At 32.4% G+C, this 22,632-nt stretch overlaps 2 protein-coding genes across 3 annotated transcripts in view; one reads left to right on the top strand and one right to left on the bottom strand.

Moving 5' to 3' along the window:
• Pxd (Peroxidase) overlaps window positions 1–18,786 on the top strand; it is a 32,728-nt gene extending 13,942 nt beyond the window's left edge. Inside the window, exons 2-13 of the mRNA XM_015509798.2 lie at window positions 13,514–13,625; window positions 13,792–13,918; window positions 14,004–14,176; window positions 14,654–14,830; window positions 15,800–15,993; window positions 16,320–16,515; window positions 16,603–16,948; window positions 17,029–17,185; window positions 17,261–17,431; window positions 17,517–17,715; window positions 17,791–17,896; window positions 17,991–18,786. Coding sequence (XP_015365284.1) covers window positions 13,514–13,625; window positions 13,792–13,918; window positions 14,004–14,176; window positions 14,654–14,830; window positions 15,800–15,993; window positions 16,320–16,515; window positions 16,603–16,948; window positions 17,029–17,185; window positions 17,261–17,431; window positions 17,517–17,715; window positions 17,791–17,896; window positions 17,991–18,117 — 2,085 coding nt within the window. The 3' untranslated portion in view covers window positions 18,118–18,786. The remainder of the gene's footprint in view (window positions 1–13,513; window positions 13,626–13,791; window positions 13,919–14,003; window positions 14,177–14,653; window positions 14,831–15,799; window positions 15,994–16,319; window positions 16,516–16,602; window positions 16,949–17,028; window positions 17,186–17,260; window positions 17,432–17,516; window positions 17,716–17,790; window positions 17,897–17,990) is intronic.
• Window positions 18,511–22,632, bottom strand: LOC107162775 (complex I assembly factor Egm, mitochondrial-like). Of its 2 annotated transcripts, XM_015509799.2 has the most exons (4): window positions 21,172–22,632; window positions 20,894–21,097; window positions 20,632–20,799; window positions 18,511–19,944 (listed from the first exon to the last, which is right to left on the bottom strand). In XM_015509799.2, the coding sequence occupies exons 1-3, from the start codon at window positions 22,444–22,446 to the stop codon at window positions 20,638–20,640; spliced, it is 1,641 nt and encodes a 546-aa protein (XP_015365285.2). In that variant the 5' UTR covers window positions 22,447–22,632; the 3' UTR covers window positions 18,511–19,944; window positions 20,632–20,637. The 2 variants fall into 2 exon arrangements, with proteins under 2 accessions (XP_015365285.2, XP_089075390.1); XM_089219264.1 differs by lacking the exon at window positions 18,511–19,944 and having other exon boundaries at window positions 20,520–20,799.

The raw sequence follows: 22,632 nt of genomic DNA, 5'->3' as shown, positions 1-22,632 counted from the left end.
TTCGCAACACCCAGAATAGACTGTACCGGAACGACGAGGGACATGGACGAAACATTATATTATAATATATCGTCACTTATTATTATAACATCGACAAAGTGTCACAGTATACCTACTTAAAGGACTATAATATAGGTATTGCAGTATTGTGATGAACAATTCCCACCCGTTCCTAGTTTTTGAACATGAAAAAAAAGGTATATAGTATATATATACGTACATTACCTATGTATGAATTCGTTGTCAAATATTATCTAAAACCCTACAGCTACACATCATTGTATTAGGTATATTGTGAGCATGCTCAAAAGTTAGTGCTATTATTGTGATTAAGGATTTTATAAAAGTTTAAATCTAGTTGAGACCGTTTCGCGAAATATTGTACATATTTGGCAAATTTTCAAGTCCTTTTTTTTGAAACAAAAATTTGTATGCACATATTTAATTTATTTAATATATATTATAAGACATAAGTTTCACTCCAACGATTACATACTATAACGCTAGTTTCTCGGCTCCCACTTGTCACACCGTTCATCTGTGCAAGTAGTACACATCATGGTGGTATTATAATAATGACAGCTTATAATATGATATAACAGTCGCCAGAGACTTCAACGCTGGTCTCGTTTTTGTCACGACGACCGCGACGTTGCGGCACACGCACGCCGCAATTGCGGCAGCGCGATAAATACAATCAATCATCTCGCCGTAGACCACATATTATTATTATTGTTATTACTATTATTGCACTTGTCTAATTTGCAACGCTGCGTTGCATAACGGGTATTGTCAAGGGGCACATATTGTAAGGTACCTATGTTTATGCGTGCCCACACGTATAGGTAGGTTAGGTTGGCGGGCACGCGAAATGTTTCGTATATGGGCCTAGCTCCTTCCACAGCCACAGTCATCGTGATGAGCTGCCCGCGTCACGGACATTATATTATTGTGATTTAAGATGCACATATATCTGCATAATATTATCGGTGATGGTATGGCGCCGTGGGGTGAAAACTAACTATGCGTGGGAATGAAGAGTGGTGAGGAGACTAAAAGTCTCATATTCATAATTTTTTTTTCATCGATAACGTCTAGTTATACGAAAAACATTATATTATTATATCATGTAAAACTATTAGTAGACCAAGTGAACCCTATTTTTATCAAAGGTTTGAAAAGTTTTAGGAAATTCTCGTGTAAACATCTTAGATACGCCACTTACCTACTTAATAATTTCGATAGGTACACCTATTATACCCTATATTTTTCGAGTCTCTCCGAGTTAAGGTTGCAAAGTGCATGTCACCATATATACTTCACGGTGATCCGGAATATGCGTTGATCGTAAGAAATCGAAATTTATCGTTATAATATATTCATGCAGACCATAATTGCTGTTTAATAAATAATAACTATTATTATATAGAGTATAATAATATAGAAACACTATATACAATATACCTACATTAAATAATAATAAATACGTAAAACCGGACTTTCATTGTCAAATGAAAGTACAAACGAAAACCGGTCCCGGCAAATAGTTGTTTGATCAATGCCCTCTTGTTTATTTTATTATGGAATTGTTTTAGCGAAGTGATCTGATTGTATAATATCCAGGTGATAGTAAAAACGATTGTGAAAAACTATACCTTGGCATCTGTTTGTGTCCTGTTTTTGCAGCGTATACCACACACACACACTCGCAATATTCTGATGAGAATCTGATATTAAACACTCTCGACTTACCTATAATATTATATTGCACGTGTATAATATTGTATAACATGTATAAAATGTAATAGGTATACTTCCGTTACTCAAACAGCGCTAAGTGTGTATATTATAGTTATTTTAATATCATAATGATATGAATGATATTATGATGAATACATTATATTTTTCTAAAGGTATAGTATATCTACTTAAATATATTGTATGTATACCGTATTAATGTATTATATCTTATAGTATCTTGACAAATATCTCTTTCCCGTACATAATCTACAAAGCGTTAGGTTTCCATTGGTCGATAAATTACATTGAAAAATAATCATATAGTTATAAATAATGCGTGTATATACGGCTAAGGTATACCTGCTCGCATTATAATGATCGATATACATAATACTGAAATATTAATGACCTTATCCGTGTTCCATTTATTTTTATTTTCAATAATTTGGTACTCAAATATTATCCCCACATACCAATAATAAATTACATACTTTAGATATATACACATAATAGATTGATCTAATCGAAACGTTAAGCATTTAAATCTTAAGGACATTATATTGTATAAGGACGCATAAAATATTATGTATGATATTTTTCGTTGTATAATTATTACCAATATCACCCTCATAATATAATCTTATTTGCACAATGACTTAGTTATAAAAATGACCTTACTTTATAGAGCAAAACTACCAGTGAAATAATTTTTTACGGTACCATAAAATAATATTTTTTGTCTAATTTTCTATTATATAGGTATAGATACAACATATTATATTATAATACATTAATACAACGAGTATATTCAAATGAATGTGTTCACATAAAATCAGTGACTTATTGATATTATTTTATTAGTTTGTCTAAAAATTGACTGTTTCTAATATTACAAATGTTTGTGGTTAGTTTTTTCATTATGTATTTTAATCTATTATTAATTTATCGCACAAAATATTAAATCAGAACAATTTACTGTACTTAGGAATATTTAAATTTTAAACAATACATGTAATATGATCAATAATTGTATATGATATTTAATAATTATAAAAAATAAAAAATACTATGATTGTGTGTGAGTTAAAGGCGTTTCAGTGTCGCTTTTTATATTTACATCGCAATTAATAATGTGTTCGTGTGATCACAAATTATTAAGTAGCAAAATTATTGCTTAATAGTTTCAATAAAAACTAACCACTCCCGGAAATCAATACCCTGTAGGTTTATAATGTTTATATTATAATATTTACTTTGTGGTTGTACCATTATACCTGTATATAGGTTAAATAATCTCAACAAAAATAGATAATTGGACAAAATTCCATTGTAATGATTAATATTTGACCCACAAAATATTTAAAATATTTATACGTGAAGCTATTAATTATTATTGACAAACCTACCTCGTGACAAGGTCATAGAAATAAATTGTATCGAGGTCAAAAAAAAAAAAAATATGATAATAATAAATGTAACAGCTACTACTGTTCTGTTGTAATTAATTTCAAAACAAAACGATTTAATCTACGTCAATTATATTGTATCTAATATAATATTACCTATACGAACTCTTGCAGGTGGTACAGATCGAGACATAGCTCACCTTGTCTGTGTGACCCATAGCCGAAGTCGTTTATTTTCTCATACGGTAGTCCTAGGGCATTTTGTCCGCATGATTTACACATTATAAACTGTCACTTACGTGTGTCTATTATTATTATAATGCCACACGTGTGTATGTGTGAATAAAACTTGTGCGCTCCAAGCATGACATATTATTATGTGATCTCTATATATTTATATAGGTATGCATAATATAAGCGTGTGTGTATTGTGTGTGTGTTTCTGTGGACATTAGGGAACATTATAAGAAAGAAAATATAATAATATTATACAGTCTATTGTTATGTGACGTAAAAAATAACGACAATATAATCCTCTTGTTAGTAAACGTTTCTGTTTTCATAAATATCACAATATACTTATCAGTACATAACATTACACATATATTTCTTTAGCAAATATAATCCAATGCGTGATTGATTTATTACAACGAATGATGAACTTGTGTTTTTAATTAAGCGCGATCGATATCGGATTATATCATAATATACTCGCGTTATTTATATTATCGATTGTATAATAGTAAATATATACTTATATAGAACTAGAATTTATATACCACGTAAATATAAAAGTATTTATTTAATTAATTTAAAATTATACAATTATAAAATATTTGATGAAATAACCAATAATTTCGCAACTATCATCAATCACTAGATGATTATTAAGTGAAAGTCGCTCTTTAATAAATATTATGTGAACTAAATCGTTAGTTTTAGGTACTCTCACATAAATATATAGATATTATTTTTTTTCTTTTTAATACTATATATGGCAGCCTGTCGTCTTATTTCCAAATTTTTAATTAGCTTTTTTGGATATCGTTTGATGTTCGGATTAGAATGTATAATAGGTACCTATACTAGTATTATCACTAGCAAGGCATCAAACGCCGTTACCCTTTTTCTGGTTACTTGATCGCAATGAACAATGAACTTGTAGGACAACAATGGTTCACAAGGGTTTATAGATTTAAACATCCATTATAATTAAGCAACTGGCATTGATTGCGGGCACGTTTTTAATAATTGTTTAATTGCGATTTTTATATCGATAATTCGGGTAACACGCGTTTGATATAACCTTAGTATTACAAACGTGGGGTGGACCAACATATATTATAGCCTTGGGCTGGTCCAACGAAAGTTGGTCCAATGCCGTGAACCTCTGGGGGTTATTCAGTTATTGTAATAATAATATTATATTAACGCAATAATCCAGACACCCGTATGTATATAAAATATATTATAATATACGCATATATTAGATATGCGTATTTCGTAAAAAAATATAAATTATTACAAAAAAATCACGTAACGGCGTAGTCAATTTTTAATTATTACATTGCTCAGTATGTATCATATAATGCGCGTTCTATACAAATTACGATTTACGATGCATAGATATTATAATATATAACGGGGCTTTATTACTTTACACAAGTTATATTTGATGAAACGTTGAGCAACACAATTTATATATATATATATATATATATATATATATATACGGAAACAAAAATAATGCAATGTGGACATTATTATGAAACAGTAACACATCAATTATAAGAAAGCCTACTGGTAATAACTATTATACATATTAAATATTCGGTGTGCCTAAAAAAATGGGTTCCAGACTGATTTCTTACTAATAAAAATTTAATGGGCCTATACCAGACTGGAGTATAACTTTTACATTCCCGTCGCTATGGGTCATCGTACCTCGTACCTCTACACTGTAGAGTTTACAGTATATAGCTGGTACGCGTAAAATTAATATAAAAGCCGGTCCGACGAGGTTGTTTATCTGACAAGGATACTGTACTCGCTACAGCGCGTCAAACGTCATTTTTCGCCAATAAGAAGGCGAAAGCGAATCTCCCGCGGCTCACGTGCACATCATCGATGCGTTTCCCTCTCAAATCCTGAGCAGGCCGATACATTTTTTTTCTTATATCCGATATCCTGATATATATATTACCTATATAAAACTGATATTTTTGTCCCTTGGATCCATGAACTTATATAGAAAACCGATATATTTTTGCAAATTCCGTGTAAATCATGTTACATATCAAAACATACCTATTAAATTTCTCCAAGGAAAATGATTTACTAAATATAATTTAATCAATAAGTAATTAATAGTAATAAGAATAAAATATACATTTATTTTTAATAATAACAAAAGAGTCCTCTTAATTTTTTAAGAATAAATTGTTTAAATAAAAAATAAAAATAATAACAATATCATTCTTTGATAAATTCTTAATTCCATAGTAGTTTTCGGGATATTATAATTTATCAAATTATAACCTAGGTAAACAGAGTAATAGACAAATCATTGTTATCTTAAAACCGCAAGATTCTGGATACACGAAGTTGTAGTTAAATTGTGATTGCGTTGTAATTATTGACTAAGCCATAGAGAATAATACCTACGTATAATAACAATAAAAACATAAGCAACAATCATAACTATATTATTGTAACAAGTAATAGCGAACACTCGGTCATAACCACGAAGATAGATCTTAAATCGTGGTTTTAACGACTAGAGTTCCGCCGGTTAATCGATCGTTCGCCGAGCATCGCATTTTCACCGTGACGATGACGATGAGCGTACAACTGCATCAAGCGCGAGCTATAGTGTCAAGTTGAAGGCCGACTGCCGTTAAGACGCGTGTCGATTATCCTTCCATAACGTACAATATCATATTATTTTTATTTTATGCATACAAACATAACGTCCCATGCCCACTCTCACCTACTCACACGTCACGTACCTACCGTGTATTTATAAGCGTAACGGCAGATTCCGTTAAACGATTGGAAACTACAACGACGACAAAATATGACCCTCGTTGTGGTGGGTTGCGCAACCCCATCGCAATCCGATGGTCGTGCGAAGTTTTCACCGTTATATTATCATAATGAAACCTTAGGTTTCATTAAGCGACTAAGTGAGTAGGTAAAAAATGAATTTTAACTGTCAACATCTCTGAAGGCTTCATATTTAAATTATATTATTTTCAATTTTTTTTCCAGCCCTCCCTCATTGCTTATACTTTTCCGCAAACTACTCTCAGTTTTTTAAACTAAAGTTTTATAGTGTTTATAATGTTATTAAATGAACAGACAAATAGAATTTGATGTTATAATAATACAATTAAGATGAGTTAAGTGTCGGTTGTCAAATGAAACATTTGAACGTCACCGTTTTAGGACGAAGAAAAAGCTAAAATTAATTAACCACGCGGCACATTTAATTAATAATTTGACGACAGCCAAAGAAGGAAGAAACGAAAACATTTTGTTTATAGGGCTGCACTTGTAAGTGTCGTTTTCAAATGCTGCGCCACTTCTGATGAATAAAAACCCGTTGTGAGTCACTGAACTAAATATTTGTTTAGTATTTATAAGTATTTAATTCAGTATAGTTCTTAGTCGACCAATGGAAATCACGCCTTCCATGTATTTACTTTAGTGCTGCGAACACACAACACATCCCTTCGAAAATTCGTACACGCAATGTATGCACATATATGCACTTGTGCATAATATACCATAAACGTGCTTCAGCTGTGTTGTGTTATGACGTGTATCGACCGATTTCAATCTCGCTGGAGCCCCGCGGGTCACACGTGTCTGGACGTTTTTTTGACTCGCGACTAAACGACAACAATGAATTTACTATCGTTCGTCATAACGTCTACTCGTTAAGGAGCAATTGTTGTGATTACGACACATCAACTGGGTCGATTTTCGAAAAAAAAAACCAAACAGCCTCGACTCATGCGCCGCGGCGTGCACGATCTCGGGCCGAAAATGGCGAAAATCTACAGGTGTAAGTCTATACGACTCTCGTGATATTGATTTTTGTCGAAACGTATTGTCGACGATCTTTATTGCGTCTGACCCACAAGATTTCACGTGTTTCGCAAGTGTCCCGCTACAGAGCTAGGCAAACATGCAAGTGGGGTTAAAGATCTGTGCATGCTGCGAATGATGTGGCACCCATCATCACAAGATGTTATATCATTATTTTTTATTTATGATTATGTTTACTCAGCGAATTAAAGTGATCGAGTACGTACAACGCGCATATACCTGTCGCTGACCGAAATACTTACCTACCTATATTATATATGCGTGGCCGATTTTCGCTATTTCGTCAATCTTTTTTTTCTGCGCATTTATTTAACACATATAGTAATATAGGGATATCATTATAATAATAATTAATCTGGACGTTGATCAACAATAATGTAGTTAGTTATTATGTCGATCGAGATTAATGCAATTACGTTTAAGTCTGAGAAGAGGTTTAACAGATGTATAATATTATTATGTTACGTTACGTTGGATGACGATATTAAATGCACCAGTTATTTACCAAATAAAATTGATTTAAAAATTATGTAGGTATATTTAAAAATTGTTATTCCAACTGCAGTTTTTTTTACAAGCAGCTATTTTTTAGCATGATGATTCTTAGACGGCTTTTTATTCTCAAGTAATTTTGTGCTGATATTAGTACTGTCACATATAGATTTGCTGCCTTTTGGTAGTAGTGAGATACTGAGAAGATCTCTACTCCCAAATTCATCACGGGTCTATAACCAGTATAATCATAATTTTGTCAACATCTTCACCACGGCCGAAATTTATGGTTTTGTTTTCGATCTATTGTTGATAGCCCAGTGTAACTGTGTAAGCATTTACAGCACCCATAGCATCGTCGCTGAAAACAACATTTCACTTTTTTTAGGCATTTTCCGTAAGTCAAAATCCGGTCCCATCAAATAAGCCTACTTTCGTCATCACTTACCACTAGTACCTAGGAGATAAACACTATACATAATATCACACATACACGTCATATAATATACCTATACCTATATCTATTTACAGTCGTTGCAGTCGAAACTACGAAATCGTAAAAGTGACGAAAGTAATTTATAATATATTATAGGTAACTACCTATTATTATATATCCGCTTATCTGTGAACTGCATGGTGGTTTTTATTTTTATCCACATTATAACGTGTGCCCACATGCACAGGTTTAGCAACGGACGATGAGGAAGTGATGGGATTATAATTGGCAGTGTCCACGCGTCGAGCCGTTGTAACTTTATTATAAATTATATACAGCCACAGTGTTGAATGTTGGTTCATTTCGAGTGTAGAACGAAAGGTTTTCTAGTTGCATTAGCCGTGACTATAAACCCGCCTTATTCCCCGAGGATACGAACCGTATAACACAACAATAATATATTTTTGTATTTAATCACGATCGTTCGGCAACTTGGCAGTCACTGCGGGATTCGTCCGATCCGTATTAAGGTTTATAAAAAACGCGAGAATACGACTAACTATTGTAGTAACTACTAACTAGACGTATTATACTCGTACCACACAAAACATACACCACAGTTGCAGTATAAATAATATGCCGCCGCTGCATTATATTATATTATTATAGGCGTTACGAAGTCGCGGGTTAACTGAGTTTGAGTTCTATTACGTAATAGACAAATGCATATTATTATATATAAGATAAGTACTATAGAGCTAACCAGGCGCGTTCTTTGGGTACCGACTTCGTGGGTCTTAAAGAGCCAAAGAGCACGTGGTATCCACAAGTGTTGCCTGTGTCTTAAACTCAATAGTAATAGAAAACGTCTTCTTACCGAATTCTCAGTGCCCAGATCGTTTATTATTGACAATAGTATTTAATGTTATAAAAAATTCATTATTGACATTCCTATAAAATCGCTAGGTAAATATAGATGGTTTTCGGTATAACTTTACAACCGAAGTTGAAAAATTATATTTTTTCCCATACGTTTACACCAATAAAACGGCAAATCATTGTAGTATTCGACGATTTATATAATTGTATTATTTCGAGTAGGTGCCTAAACTATCCGGCAACGTTTTATTCTTTAAGACATTTTATTTTAATCACTGCCGTTCACCGGCCACTGGGTCCCGTCGAATCGAGAGGTTGATCGTGTACAGGCTGTTATTGCTATAACCCCACGGGATTATTCAAATATTATTATGAATTATAATTATTATACTGCGAGTTCACCGCTTTACCAGATCGATTATGATGAAACGATTTGGTCTTCGTAGACCGCAACCTTGACACTGCGTCACTTCTAACCCACAACCTCCGGCTGAGATTTTTTCTGGAAACACGCCATATCGTGTACTTATCGCGTACGGTGATCGTGGATAGTGAATTATTGGTCATAGTATAAATTGCGCGCTTTTTATTATATGTATATTCACATAATGTTATACGTGTATAATTGCCTATACCTAAATCATGTATTAACATCGTACGTCGTAAACAATAAACATGCACGCGTATCTGCAATATTATTATATATAACCTAAACCTAACCAATCAGCATAAACACGTAAGCGGCGTTTTGTAACGGAGGCGAAACTTGTTACATGTTACATCCATACATATATATATATATGTGTGTGTGTGTGTGTGTGTGTGTAAAGTCGTTGTGATATATATATATATATAGTGTGACATAACTAGGTTACCGTAGTTTTTGAGGTGAACGTGTTAATGATAACTATATAATATTATTATTGTCGTACATCAAAACGAATGCCGACACACGAGGTACCTATATGCTTGCGTGTAGTGACTTTGGGCGATCAACACTTTCGGTTGTCGCGAGTAATAAATACGCTCTGTTGCACCGAGCATTCGAAAAACGAATAATTTAATGTAATGATAAATACCGTGATATTGAGTCACGTTTTTGCGAAATCGATGATAGCAATAATACAGTTTTTTTTTCTTTTATTACCGTTTTTATTTACGTGCATTTGCAGAATCTTCATTCACTTTTATCGATTATAACGGTGTGAATTCTGCATTGAACTCTTATGTTTCCTGCTGTTTGATTCTTTGATTCACATAATAAATTATTCATCCCGCTTCTCGTTTGTATAGACGTAACCACTTTTTTCGTGACATAGTCATCGTCGTATAATATGATACGTAGGCATCTATATAATATTATGTTGTGTATAAAAAATATTGTATTATTTTATCTTAAATTTCTCGCGGCCTAGATTTCTGAGACAAGGGGACATGTAGTCAAGGACGGATGGCGCGCGACTTACCGTTTTTGTTTTTTTCGGTTCCGTTCACAATTTGTTCGTTGAGAAGGTCTATACCGGCGAATATGGTTAATGTGTATTTAAAATCGTTTTAGTGTCATAATAATAATAATACGTACAATGTACAACTCGGTCGTCAGTATGACATATCAACATATAGAAACAGCATCTGTAGCCTTAGTATATGACGATATAGAGGTACCATCATTTACGTTGTACATTTTACACTTATTGCGAACTTGTAGGTACTATTGCGGTAGATCACAAACGACGTTTGATAATTATTATTCTCACCGTGTCAATCGGGTACTCGTATAATTGTCGGTTGACTGTTGTGTCTACAAATTACAATATTGTATGTAATATTTTTATAATATTGTGGACCATATTGAAACTGGTTCGAAACGTTTGAAACTGGGTTTTTATTCTGTTACTCGATATTTGAAAGTGTCAAAGTGATATTATAATATCACGATGAGTCTGTAGTATAACTCGACGTATGATATAATATGCCTAAAATAATATCAAATAATATTTAGTATTTTGATAGATAAACGAATAACGGAAGTCGATGATAAATAGTAGAACTGTTAAACTTAAATGTCGGCTCTGAAATAACGAATTTTACTTTCTAGAGTACCTACATATTACCTACGACAATGATAGTTTTCAACTAAGATTTCAGATTCGGTGTCTCGCATGCAATCTCAACACGCAATATGTCACACTAAAAAGCAAGAACGTCTGTAATTATATACCTACACAAATATGAATTATTGTTTAACGATAAGTCGTATACTATCGTAGGTATGTTGTTACGATCCAAGAGTTAAAACACAATTTTTCTTTAAGGTCTTATTATTCAAACAGTCAGTCTTCTTGAAAAATTGATATTTTTTATCTTCATTTGAAAACAATTTGATCGAGTAAATCGTCATAATAAAAAATGCATTAACGTTGTTAAATTAAAAAAAAATTTGTCGTGGCTTATGCGAATTTCATTCAAAACCAGACCAATATTTATTAGACAATGAAAGATGTGTACTACTAATATTAATACGCTAATATATTTTATGCAATACTTAATTTGCAATCCTATGCAGTGCTGCTTTTTATCCTTAATAATTAATCGACTTATCTACCTACCTACTAGGAGTAGGTGCAAAAAAAAATTTAACTATATTATGTATGATACACGTATCCGGGTGCTTTGTAATATAAAATGTAGTTTATTTCTTTCAAGTACCTTTACTAAGACGATTTTTTATCGATCCACAAGTTGTGTAATCATTTTAGATTTAACCGTAATATATATCATTACATAACTCATATAAATGGCAGTGATTTTTTAATTGCATTAAACATTATACACCTACTAACTATTTAATGCATTCGTATATATAATAAAACAGCTATAGTGCTGCACGATTAACGACTATACACATCATATTATAATATTATACGTAATACATGTGCCATGTCTCCCGTTCGTCGAACCTATAATATAACTATATACCTAATATATAGATACGCACAGGACGTTATATTTAAAACTAATATTGGAGGGGCCCGGATCGTGGTTCATTTGAAAATATAAATTTTCACAATATACCTTCTAACTTATGAAATTATCGAAATAAATATACAATATAATGTACCTATGTGATTTTAAAATGATAAATATTTCCTAGTTTATTATAAATGCATTTGCATGATATGTGCATAATATAGTGTGTGCCTACATAATGTACCTACATATTATGTACAGATCATATTAGATTTGTCTTTGTCTTTATTTTTTTTTTCTGAATAAACGTTGCGTAGGTATATTCAAAATGTTAAAAATCGAATATCAGAACAATAATGAATGTCCTAATAAAAGTATGAAATGAAAAATATAATTTTCGTTTCACACAAGACACAACCATTAGGTATCCGAGTATTGGACCCTGAGGCAAAGTAGCTGTCACCCTCCCTCAGCCCTCTTATCGTGCGGTAAAAAATTGTGATTGGTTAAATTGAGAAGTCATCGCGTATAAACCGAAGAGTGCAACGCGAGCGTCATTATAATACAACAATGTAAAATAAACGATATTATGATAATGATCAGCATTGATCATTGAAACGATACGAAGTCGTCGACGTATATTATATAATGTAATAATACACGGACAGCCGCGGTCGCGTATATAATATAGGACTTATGGTTCTATATATAGGTATGTGTAGCACATTCCAACGTAAGTACCTATACGCAAAGCATGGTCAGGGGAAAACGGTCTACGGCCCCGGCAATAACAACGACAATAATAATAATTATTACCATTATTATAATCATAGAATACCGCATTAAAAAAATATAAAAACACACACACCCAAATCTTAGATTAATCGCCCTTGACACGATTATTAATAGTCGCACGATATTGTTATATATATCATATTAGATATTTAGTTTCGTGTATATTTGCAGATCACTAGGCGTGATTCGTATTATTATTGTTGTTCTTTGGCATACGAAATATTTTTTTTCTAGTAGTTACACTACCCCCTGTAACGATTAAAGTCGTGAGATTCCACATAAGAAAAAACCTATTATTATAATATTACAAAGGCCATTTTGCCTAACGACGACGCGTAGACGACGAAATGGGCAAAAGAAAAATATTGCATATCGAACGAGCGATTAATATCGTTCAACAAATTTTTGCAAAATTGACGATCTTTATCGCCATTTGTTATATATTTAATACCTACCTATTACAATACCTTTATGTATAAATCGTATATTACAAGACTATATTGCATTATATGATCTATGACGCGGGTTATTATATCCCATGATCGTGCAAGTGCGTTGCAATGCCGAAGGAAATTTGGAAACCTATTAGACAATTAATAGAATTTAAAAAATGTGCTCTCTCGGATATACATTTGTTTACGAAATAACTTTTTACTATATATATCGTCGGTTTTGCTTACAGATGACGCTGAACAAAATGGTCGTCTTGTTGACGGCGAGCCTGTTCTGTTCGGCTGCAGCCATATTCCACCAGCCATCGTACTACCCGGCTCCGGAACAGTACAATTACACCGGTAAGTTACAATACCCATCACTATGATATGCTATATGCATTTTACATTACACAATGCACGTAAGTGGTTGCATATCTAAAATTATCTGTAGAACTGTAAATAGTGTAAATATACAATGTTTATGACGCGTATGTAAAATAATAATTTTTGTATTTCGTGATTCGAGGTTATTTGCCACAAGAATCGTATGGACAACCCCTAGTCGCGTTGCCCTACCAAGCACCACAGCCAGGTTTCGGTTTCGCACCGTCACCCGCCGCTGCCGGTCTAGGACCACGTCCCGGACCCAACAAGTGAGTGTTATAATAATATTTTAGTCATAACCCAAGAGTAAACGTGGACCATTTTCAAACCTTTCGCGCGCTTGCTTTTATATAGTTTCGGTGAGATACCCACAGCCCCACAAGGCGCTGGATGCCAGCCACCTGTGGGCCCATGCCCCAACAACAAATACAGGACCATCGATGGATCCTGTAACAATCTCAGGTACACCAACTGGGGTATTCCCAACTCCAAGTACGCCAGACTCTTGCCACCCAAGTATTCTGACGGTAAGTTCAAATATATTATATACATCACAATTACACAATGTTGCAAGTATACCTATATCTGCCAATTTACACACTTTAATGGAATTATATAAGATCGTTTATACGTGTACTGCAAGCCATATTATTTGTAAAATTTCGGATTGCATACTTAATTTTATTGCTTTAAACGAAAATTGTATTCACCACTATCTTAGAAAAAGCAATGTATTACATATGTAATATATATATATATAAATATTAGTATAGTAATCTAAGTAATTTAACAATGCAATCAAATCAAACAACAAAATTCAGGAAATACTCATATTTTCTAGTAGCTGGTGTATTATGTAATTATTGTTTTGTACACAGTAGTACACACACGTTCAAATCGTAGTGCACACTTGTATACATTCGTGGTACACATAAAATTAGGGCCTGTGTGATAGTTAAAACATTTATGTACGTTTTTAATCATGAAATATATCAATCATGCAGGAATCCACGCACCACCCACGTCTGTCACCGGCGAACCACTTCCCGGTTCCCGTCTCATCAGTATCGTCATGTTCCCGGATGTCCCCATCCCTGATCCAGTGTGGACTCTCATCACCATGACCTGGGGCCAAATCGTAACTCATGATATGTCCATGTCCATGGGTACAACACAAGCAAGTAAGTGTACAAGACTGTAAACGTGTAATTCATATAACCATACAAGGTATCTGGTATTCATCACGTATATATATTATTCTATACGTACCTAGTATAATATACACATTATTACGATTGAAATCGTAGAATTCGTACGTATCTGCAGAGTAAAACGCCCTTTAATTTTTTTTCTCGACACGCGAGTAAAATTAACGACGAGTGGGAGGATACTATAACATATTATGTATTAATATACATGCACATATTTTTTTCAATTATTATATTGAGCTTCTAGCGGAGAAAGTGATTCTTTGACACGTACCATATTATACTCTGTGTTGTATTACGGAGATATTATGCGCATTAAGGATAGATGAGCGTGCGATAAATGATTAAAATTTATATTTTGCCCAAAAACGGCCTCAGGGCCGGTAGGTGTATTGCAAACCGAACCGGTCGTTTTTTCTTCCTAGTTGAAAGCTAAATTAAAATGTAGGACATTTAAACGTTTGTGGAATTACCAGAATCAGCTACCTATATAGATGTAGATTAAAATAACCACTCATACACACTATATACATCTATAATGTTATATCCTAATGGATTCGTAAAAATATTGAAATTGGTTTGACACATCAACGTAGCATAAATTCGATCATAAACTCGATATGATGGCGTAATACGCATGACTAATAATCAATTAACATTAGATATCCTAATTTTTTCTTAAACACGATTATCCGAACAGAATAGTGTGCTGTTTTGCTTAACTCATTTTTACAATAATTCGCGCCTTCTCCTCGTTACTCAATAAATACAAAGCGAGTAAATTTAACAAACATGATACGAGAGTGATAGCAATATGACGTAAGGCTGGAATTTAGGCAGATTTTATTTTATTATTATAATAATAATATCTGTTGACTGAATAGTATTTTTAGACTTGAGGTTGAAACACATTGAAACGAATGCAATTTATTTTGTTCGTAGAACGTCACTCAATCAGATGTTGCGACGACAACGGCCGTTTGTTGAGCAACAACCCAGATGTGCACTGTTTCCCTATTACGATCCCCGAAGATGACCCAGTATTCTCCAAGTTCCACAGGGAGTGCATGAACTTTGTCCGTTCCACTACTGACCAAGAAACTGGATGCAACGCTGGAAACAAGCCCGCAGAACAAGTAACTAATATATTATTGATCTCATCCAATTTATTCAATTTGATCACCTCTGTATAAACAGTATAATATATACATGCATAAAATGTGCGTTAAAACAAGGGTTGAGTAAAATGTATTACATTTTTACAAAACTTAAAAAAAAACATTCTCAGCTTATTGACTAATGTCCTATTGACCTATAAGTTAATAAGTTTTTAAGGTCTACAGTTTTAAACCGCGTGTATACTTATAAAATTGCACGCATAAAATATTAAGCACTAAAATATAGCGACGCTGTACGCAAAATAATTCGTAGGCATAATATTGTTTTTGCATGTTATCTATAGTTAGTAGTCGTTTCACACTGGATGGACGCTTCTTTCGTGTACGGTTCAAACCAACGTTTAGCAGACACGCTTCGTGAAGGAATTGGCGGTAGGTTGAGAGTGGAGTTCAGAGATGGAAGACCATGGCCCCCAGCAGCGGCCAACAAGAGTGCCGTTTGCGATCAACAAACAGAAGAAGAACCGTGTTACCAATTCGGTCAGTATTGCATTTTTGACGTTTGAGCGATGTTGGGTAGAAATTGGTAATAAAAACTGTTTTTATAACACACTATCGTCGTTTCAGGTGACCGAAGAGCTAACCAGAACCCACAGCTGACCGTTTTACAGATTCTGTTCCTCAGAGAGCACAACCGCATTGCCACGGTGTTGTCACACATCAACCCCCACTGGGACGATGAAACCCTTTACCAAGAATCCAGACGAGTGCTGATAGCCGAATTCCAACACATCAACTACCACGAATGGTTGCCCATTATTTTAGGAACAGACAACATGTTGAAATACGGTCTATTGTACAAGACCAAAGGATTCACAAATGATTACAAAGAGAACGTTGATCCTAGTGTCATAAACGCTCACGCTCACGCAGCATTCAGATACTTCCATTCATCCATCCAAGGACAATTCCAGTAGGTTTCTCTCGTCACACACTCGTCAACATCGAGAGCCAAATTCATTAAACGGAATATTTTTTATTTTATGTGTATAGCTTGATCGGCGAAGACCGTAATCTATTGAGCGCAGTCAGATTATCGGACTACTTCAACAGGCCGACTATCATTGAAAAGGGATACAACTTCGATCACTTATCGAGAGGTTTGACGACCCAGAGCCAAGAAGAAGTCGATCCGTTCTTCACCAGCGAAGTAATTATTAAACACTTTATGACGAATCACAGTAGGATATGCTGTACAATCACTAATGAATCGTTGTGTTCATAGATTACAGACTTCTTGTTCAGAGCAGGCCGTCCATTCGGTCGTGACTTGAGAGCTATTGACGTACAAAGAGGCCGAGACCACGGTCTTGCATCTTACAACGATTACAGAGAGTTTTGTGGTCTACCACGAGCACACAAATTTGAAGACTTTTCCGATTACATCGATGTTGAAGTGAGTATCTATCGTACCTCCCTGTATACCTACTTTTATAACTTGCAGTTCATAACAACTTAAATTTTTTTTCTTCTCATTTTAGCGAATTGAAAAACTCGCTCTGCTCTACAACCACCCAGACGATGTCGATCTTTCCGTCGGTGGTTCTTTGGAAGCTCATGTACCAAACACATTGGCTGGACCAACATTCTTGTGTCTTTTGACTGAACAATTTTACAGAACTAAAGTTTCTGATAGATACTTCTACGAATTGGGTGGACAAGCTGGATCCTTCACACCAGGTAATAAAATATACAATTATTGATAATTAAGAGTTTTTAAACATTATTAAAAAAATATTATTTTTTCAAATTTAGAACAACTTAACGAAATCCGAAAATCTAGTGTTTCTAGAATATTCTGTGATAACAGCGATGATTTACACACAATCCAGCCTCAAGGCTTCTTGAAGATTTCTGAAAAGTGAGTAGTCGATAAAAAAAACATTAATATTATGATTTGCTTGGTAATATAATATAACATTATAATTATTTATCATATTCAATATAATTATTAGGAATCCTTTGGTGAGCTGCAACGATTACGATAGAATTCCATCGATCGACCTCAACTACTGGAAAGAAGAATCATACAGCCACGCTGCCCCCCAATATGGTTACCAAGAAGATTATAAGAAGAAATAAATTGAACCAAACAACCAGTATTTGTAAATAATATTCACTTTCTTCTATAAGGTTTCTTTAATTTTCTTTCTTCTATTCTCATCTTTTAGATTCTTAACATTCTTTAAAAATTCTTTGAAGATTCATCATTGTTTTTAACGCTCAAACCATATTTTTACGTATATTAATTATTATTTAATTGTTTGATTTTACATTATACGAGTATTATGTATATGAGTATTTTTATACTTATGTCATTAGTTTGTATTGCATATTGTTTATTTGTATGGACACATCAGCAATCTATAGCATTGTTGCCACAACCCTTATGATATTATTTAAGTACTATAATGTAATTAAATAATACAATTTATTTTTATATAAATTATATAAAGACTCAGAAATAACAATGCATAGTAAATAAAATTATATATTTTTTCATCAAAATCAATTTTAAACCAGTATAAGTGCCAGTAAATATCCAATGTAAACACAGCATATTCTTATAATGAGCATTTTTCAAAATTAGTTGTTTGAATGTAGATAGCTACAGCTATTATGTAATTATAAAATTAAAACTAAGAATATTTTATTTAAATTATACACAATTGAATTTGAAACATATATCTGTATTATTATACATTATTAGACACAAATATAAATGTAATAAAGTATAAGTTATACATCTTACGACTCTATTTGTTCTTTATTTATATTACCTATCTCTTCAAGGTCATAGTAAGTATCAAACCTTACATTTATGTAAATTCTTTTTATATATTTTAAATGTATTTGTATATCAATCTGCTATATTTTATTATAACACTATGATCGATATGTAAATTCTATAAGTCCTCAATCCTACTTAAGTGCTTATGAGTTTCTAGGTAGGTGTAGTTATTATAAAATTGAAAATCAGCTAAAGGATGTTGATCATCACATCATTTGGACTACAAGCTTACATAAGTTGTTTATGATTTTTGGAGTCTAAATTTTAGATATTTATACAATATGGCATGCAGCCATTTGGTATAGGTTATAATAGACATATTATTGTCATAATTTATAGATATGGTGAATACAAACATATGTCATTAAAATATTATACTATTGGATAAAATTTAAAAATGCTGAAATCTCAATAAAAGTATAACATTTATCAAAGTGCAATATTATATTAAGAATAACTAAGATATAGTAACTATAGTAACATGTATGTAGAAGTAAAGAAAGTAAAACATAAATAGAAATTAAATGTAGTAAATTTGTTGTTTGTGAATAAATAATTGAAACACAAAGTCAGTTTGCTGTAGTTGTTCCTAACTAGCTATAACTGAAAAAAAAAATTAAATTAATTAGACTAAAAATATTTTTGAAATTGTATGATAGTATAATAGCTTAATAGTGATTTTATAATATATCATAAAATCAATGGTAGGTACTTATATTAATTATTCTCCATACAGAAATTGTAACACGAGGAACTGACATCATTTTTTTTTTTTACAACTATAGGAGCTATCCAAAAAGTATATTAATTAACAGTTTTAAAACTGAATTTTTAATGTATTCCATTTTTGAAGCTTCAATCATTAACTTTTGATCACAAGTCATTGTTGAAATGAAAAATTAATCAATAAATAAATTATACACATTTGTTTGTTTCACTCAAAGTAGATTAATCCTAGTATCTACCTAACTACCTCAAAATAAACTACACAGTTATCCAAACTAAAGGCCAAACAGGAACAATATGTATTATACATTAGTATTATTTTACAATATTTTTTATATTTGTATTATGCAATTTTACCCATTATAGAATAATACCAACCAAAGCTGGCCTTAGGCAATTTGTCATGTGTGATTAAAAAAGAAATTTAGCCATACAATAAACATTAATAAATAATATCAAGTTTTTACTTTAACTTAATTTTTTTATTTTTTCATGTCATGCCTTGCAGACCGTAAAATAATAACCCTCTTTAAGATTGAACATATTATTTTAAAATGCACAAAGTATATCAATTATTATTTTATTGTTTAATTTATTAAATGAGTATTATTTTTAAGTATTTTTATACTAATTATTTGTATTATATATTATTTTTTTTTGCACTGATAAATCAGAGCTTCAACATTGATAACACAACACATGTGATATTATCTCAAATATTATACACATAACATTTTGCAAGAAATATTTTAACATTTGCAATGTAAATTTGTTAAATAGTCCTGTTCCATAATGAATTTGAAAAATACAATACATTTTTATTGTCCTCAGAAATAAAAATGCATAGTAAAACATTTCAAACCCATTTAAGTGCCAGAAAATATCCAATGGCCACACAACATATTCTTGTAAAGAGCATTTATTCAATTAGATATTGGGATGTAGGTAACTACAGTTCGTATGCAACTTTAAACTAAAACTTTGTTTTTATTTTATTTGAATTATACACAATTGAATTTGAAAAATACTTGTATTATACATTATTCGATAAAAATAAAAATGTAACAAATAATAAATTATACATTTTACGTAACTGTTTGTCCCCTATTTATATTATCAACTAGTAATTGGTCAGCAAATGTTTCGTAGACTGAATCAGTTGCAATATATTTACCACTCATCAGTTCTTCTAAGATTGGTTTAAGTAAGGTACATGATTCTCTTACCACTGTTTCTCCAGTGTTCATCTAAGAATAATAATAAAATATAGTCATAATTATAATATTTATACTTAATAAATTACAACTCAAAACGAAAAATTCTAAAAGTTATTTTAATTACTTCATAATCACAAAACCGGATTCCAGTACAATATGATCTAGATGCCCTTCCAAGAACTGCTGTCATGGCGTAAATGTATACAATTACTGTTGATAACCTTTCCATAAGCATTTGATTATCGGTGCTCAGTTGACCAGCAGCATGGCATTGGTTAATTATGTGTTGGAATTTCAATACATCATACTCAAGAAAATTTGCGGAATGCTGAAAAAGGAAAAAAAAATTGATTAAGTAAAATTAGTTCAGTACAAATACCATGGATTATTAATATTATATACCTTGAGTGCAGGATGTAGAAATTGTTGAAGACCATATTTTAAACTTGGTACATTTCTTTTCATCATTATATCTCTATAAGCTTTAGTTAGAAATGAAATATTTTCTTCATAATCAGATTTATTGAAAAACTCCACACCTTGACTACTAATAAAATCAGCTAATTTCATACTTCCTTCCAAACTCTCAACTAAATCTTCCACCTCATTGCATAAAGTCAAAAATGGTTCATTTATTGAACTTCTTCCATTTACCATTTTTAAATCTATCAATATACTGTCAACTGTTTGACGAGCAAATAGTTGTATGGAAGCTGACTCTAGTTCAATGTCTGGATCATCAAATCCATCAGTCATCCACGTGGTCAGATATATCATACTTTCCAGTGTATAGATGTTTACTAATGATTTTGCTATTATCTTCAGAACAGAATCATATTCTCTCAATTTTAGATTTAACCTTGTTTTTGGTAATAAGTTCTGAATGGTTGCTTGAACAACTCTCTTCAACGATGTTGCCAATATGGAACACGTGAATAATTTACCTCTGTGCATAATTTTGGTTAAATCAACATTCTCCATTACATCATCTGGAGTAACAACAATTTGTCTCAATTCTAAATTTTCCCCATTGACAAAAGTTTTATCCTTTTCGACTATATAGGCTCTACTTCCAATAACAAATAACAAGAAAACATCTGCAGAATTTTTAACAGAGCCTGTGAGTTCCCAGCTCTCGTTTGGGAGTAGTGTACCCATTACAGTATCGACGTGTAATGTGCATACAGCACCCGATGCAAGTAATGGTAAATATTTTGATCTTTGACTTGGTGTACCAAAAGTTTTGATTATGTCGACGCAGAGAATGTGATCAAACACGGATTTAAAAGTGTTAGAATCAAAGTGTTCAAATACACGGGCTATTTCAGTGTCTGATAAGTTGAGACCTGAACTTGGGTATGGAGCACTCATGCCAAATAGTCCTAGTTGCCGGACAGTGTCAATTTTCGTGCAATTGTGCTGGACTTGTTGCACTCGAGATTCCAGGTCTTTATACCTTTCCAGATTAAGTGTTTCTGGATATGTAAGAACTTCAACATCATACTGACCAGCGTATATTGATTTCAAAAATGGTAAGCGACGTGGTTTTCTCACTATATCCGGAACGGGTATTGGTTTTATTTTATCTAATCCGTAGAAATCGTTAGTGGATGTATAACGAACAATAAGTTTCCGATCTAGTTTCCTGAATACACGGCGATTTATAACATTCAACATTGTAATATTTTTAAATGAACGTCTATAAGTATAATATATTAAAAGATGTATACATTTTATATCAGGCTGTCAGGGAAAGCTGCAAGCATGACAAATCATGAATACAAGATTAGAATTATTGAAAAATTAAAAAATTAAATAGTTATGCTAAAAATATTTTTACTTTTATGTCTTATAATTTAAAAA

This window comes from Diuraphis noxia, unplaced genomic scaffold (genome assembly GCF_037042655.1).
Source record: "Diuraphis noxia isolate RWA-SAM2 unplaced genomic scaffold, SU_Dnox_SAM2 contig0002, whole genome shotgun sequence".
Lineage (NCBI taxonomy): Eukaryota > Metazoa > Arthropoda > Insecta > Hemiptera > Aphididae > Diuraphis > Diuraphis noxia.
Note: the sequence above shows the minus strand (reverse complement) of the source record. Positions and strands in the feature narration are given on the sequence as shown.

Excerpts from the sequence above, each read along its gene's own strand:
- LOC107162775 (XM_015509799.2), bottom strand. The coding sequence starts at position 22,446 with ATGTTGAATGTTATAAATCGCCGTGTATTCAGGAAACTAGATCGGAAA. Across the intron at positions 21,098-21,171 it reads TTCTACATCCTGCACTCAAG|CATTCCGCAAATTTTCTTGA; the intron begins GTATATAATATT and ends TTCCTTTTTCAG. Across the intron at positions 20,800-20,893 it reads TCCGGTTTTGTGATTATGAA|ATGAACACTGGAGAAACAGT; the intron begins GTAATTAAAATA and ends TATTATTCTTAG.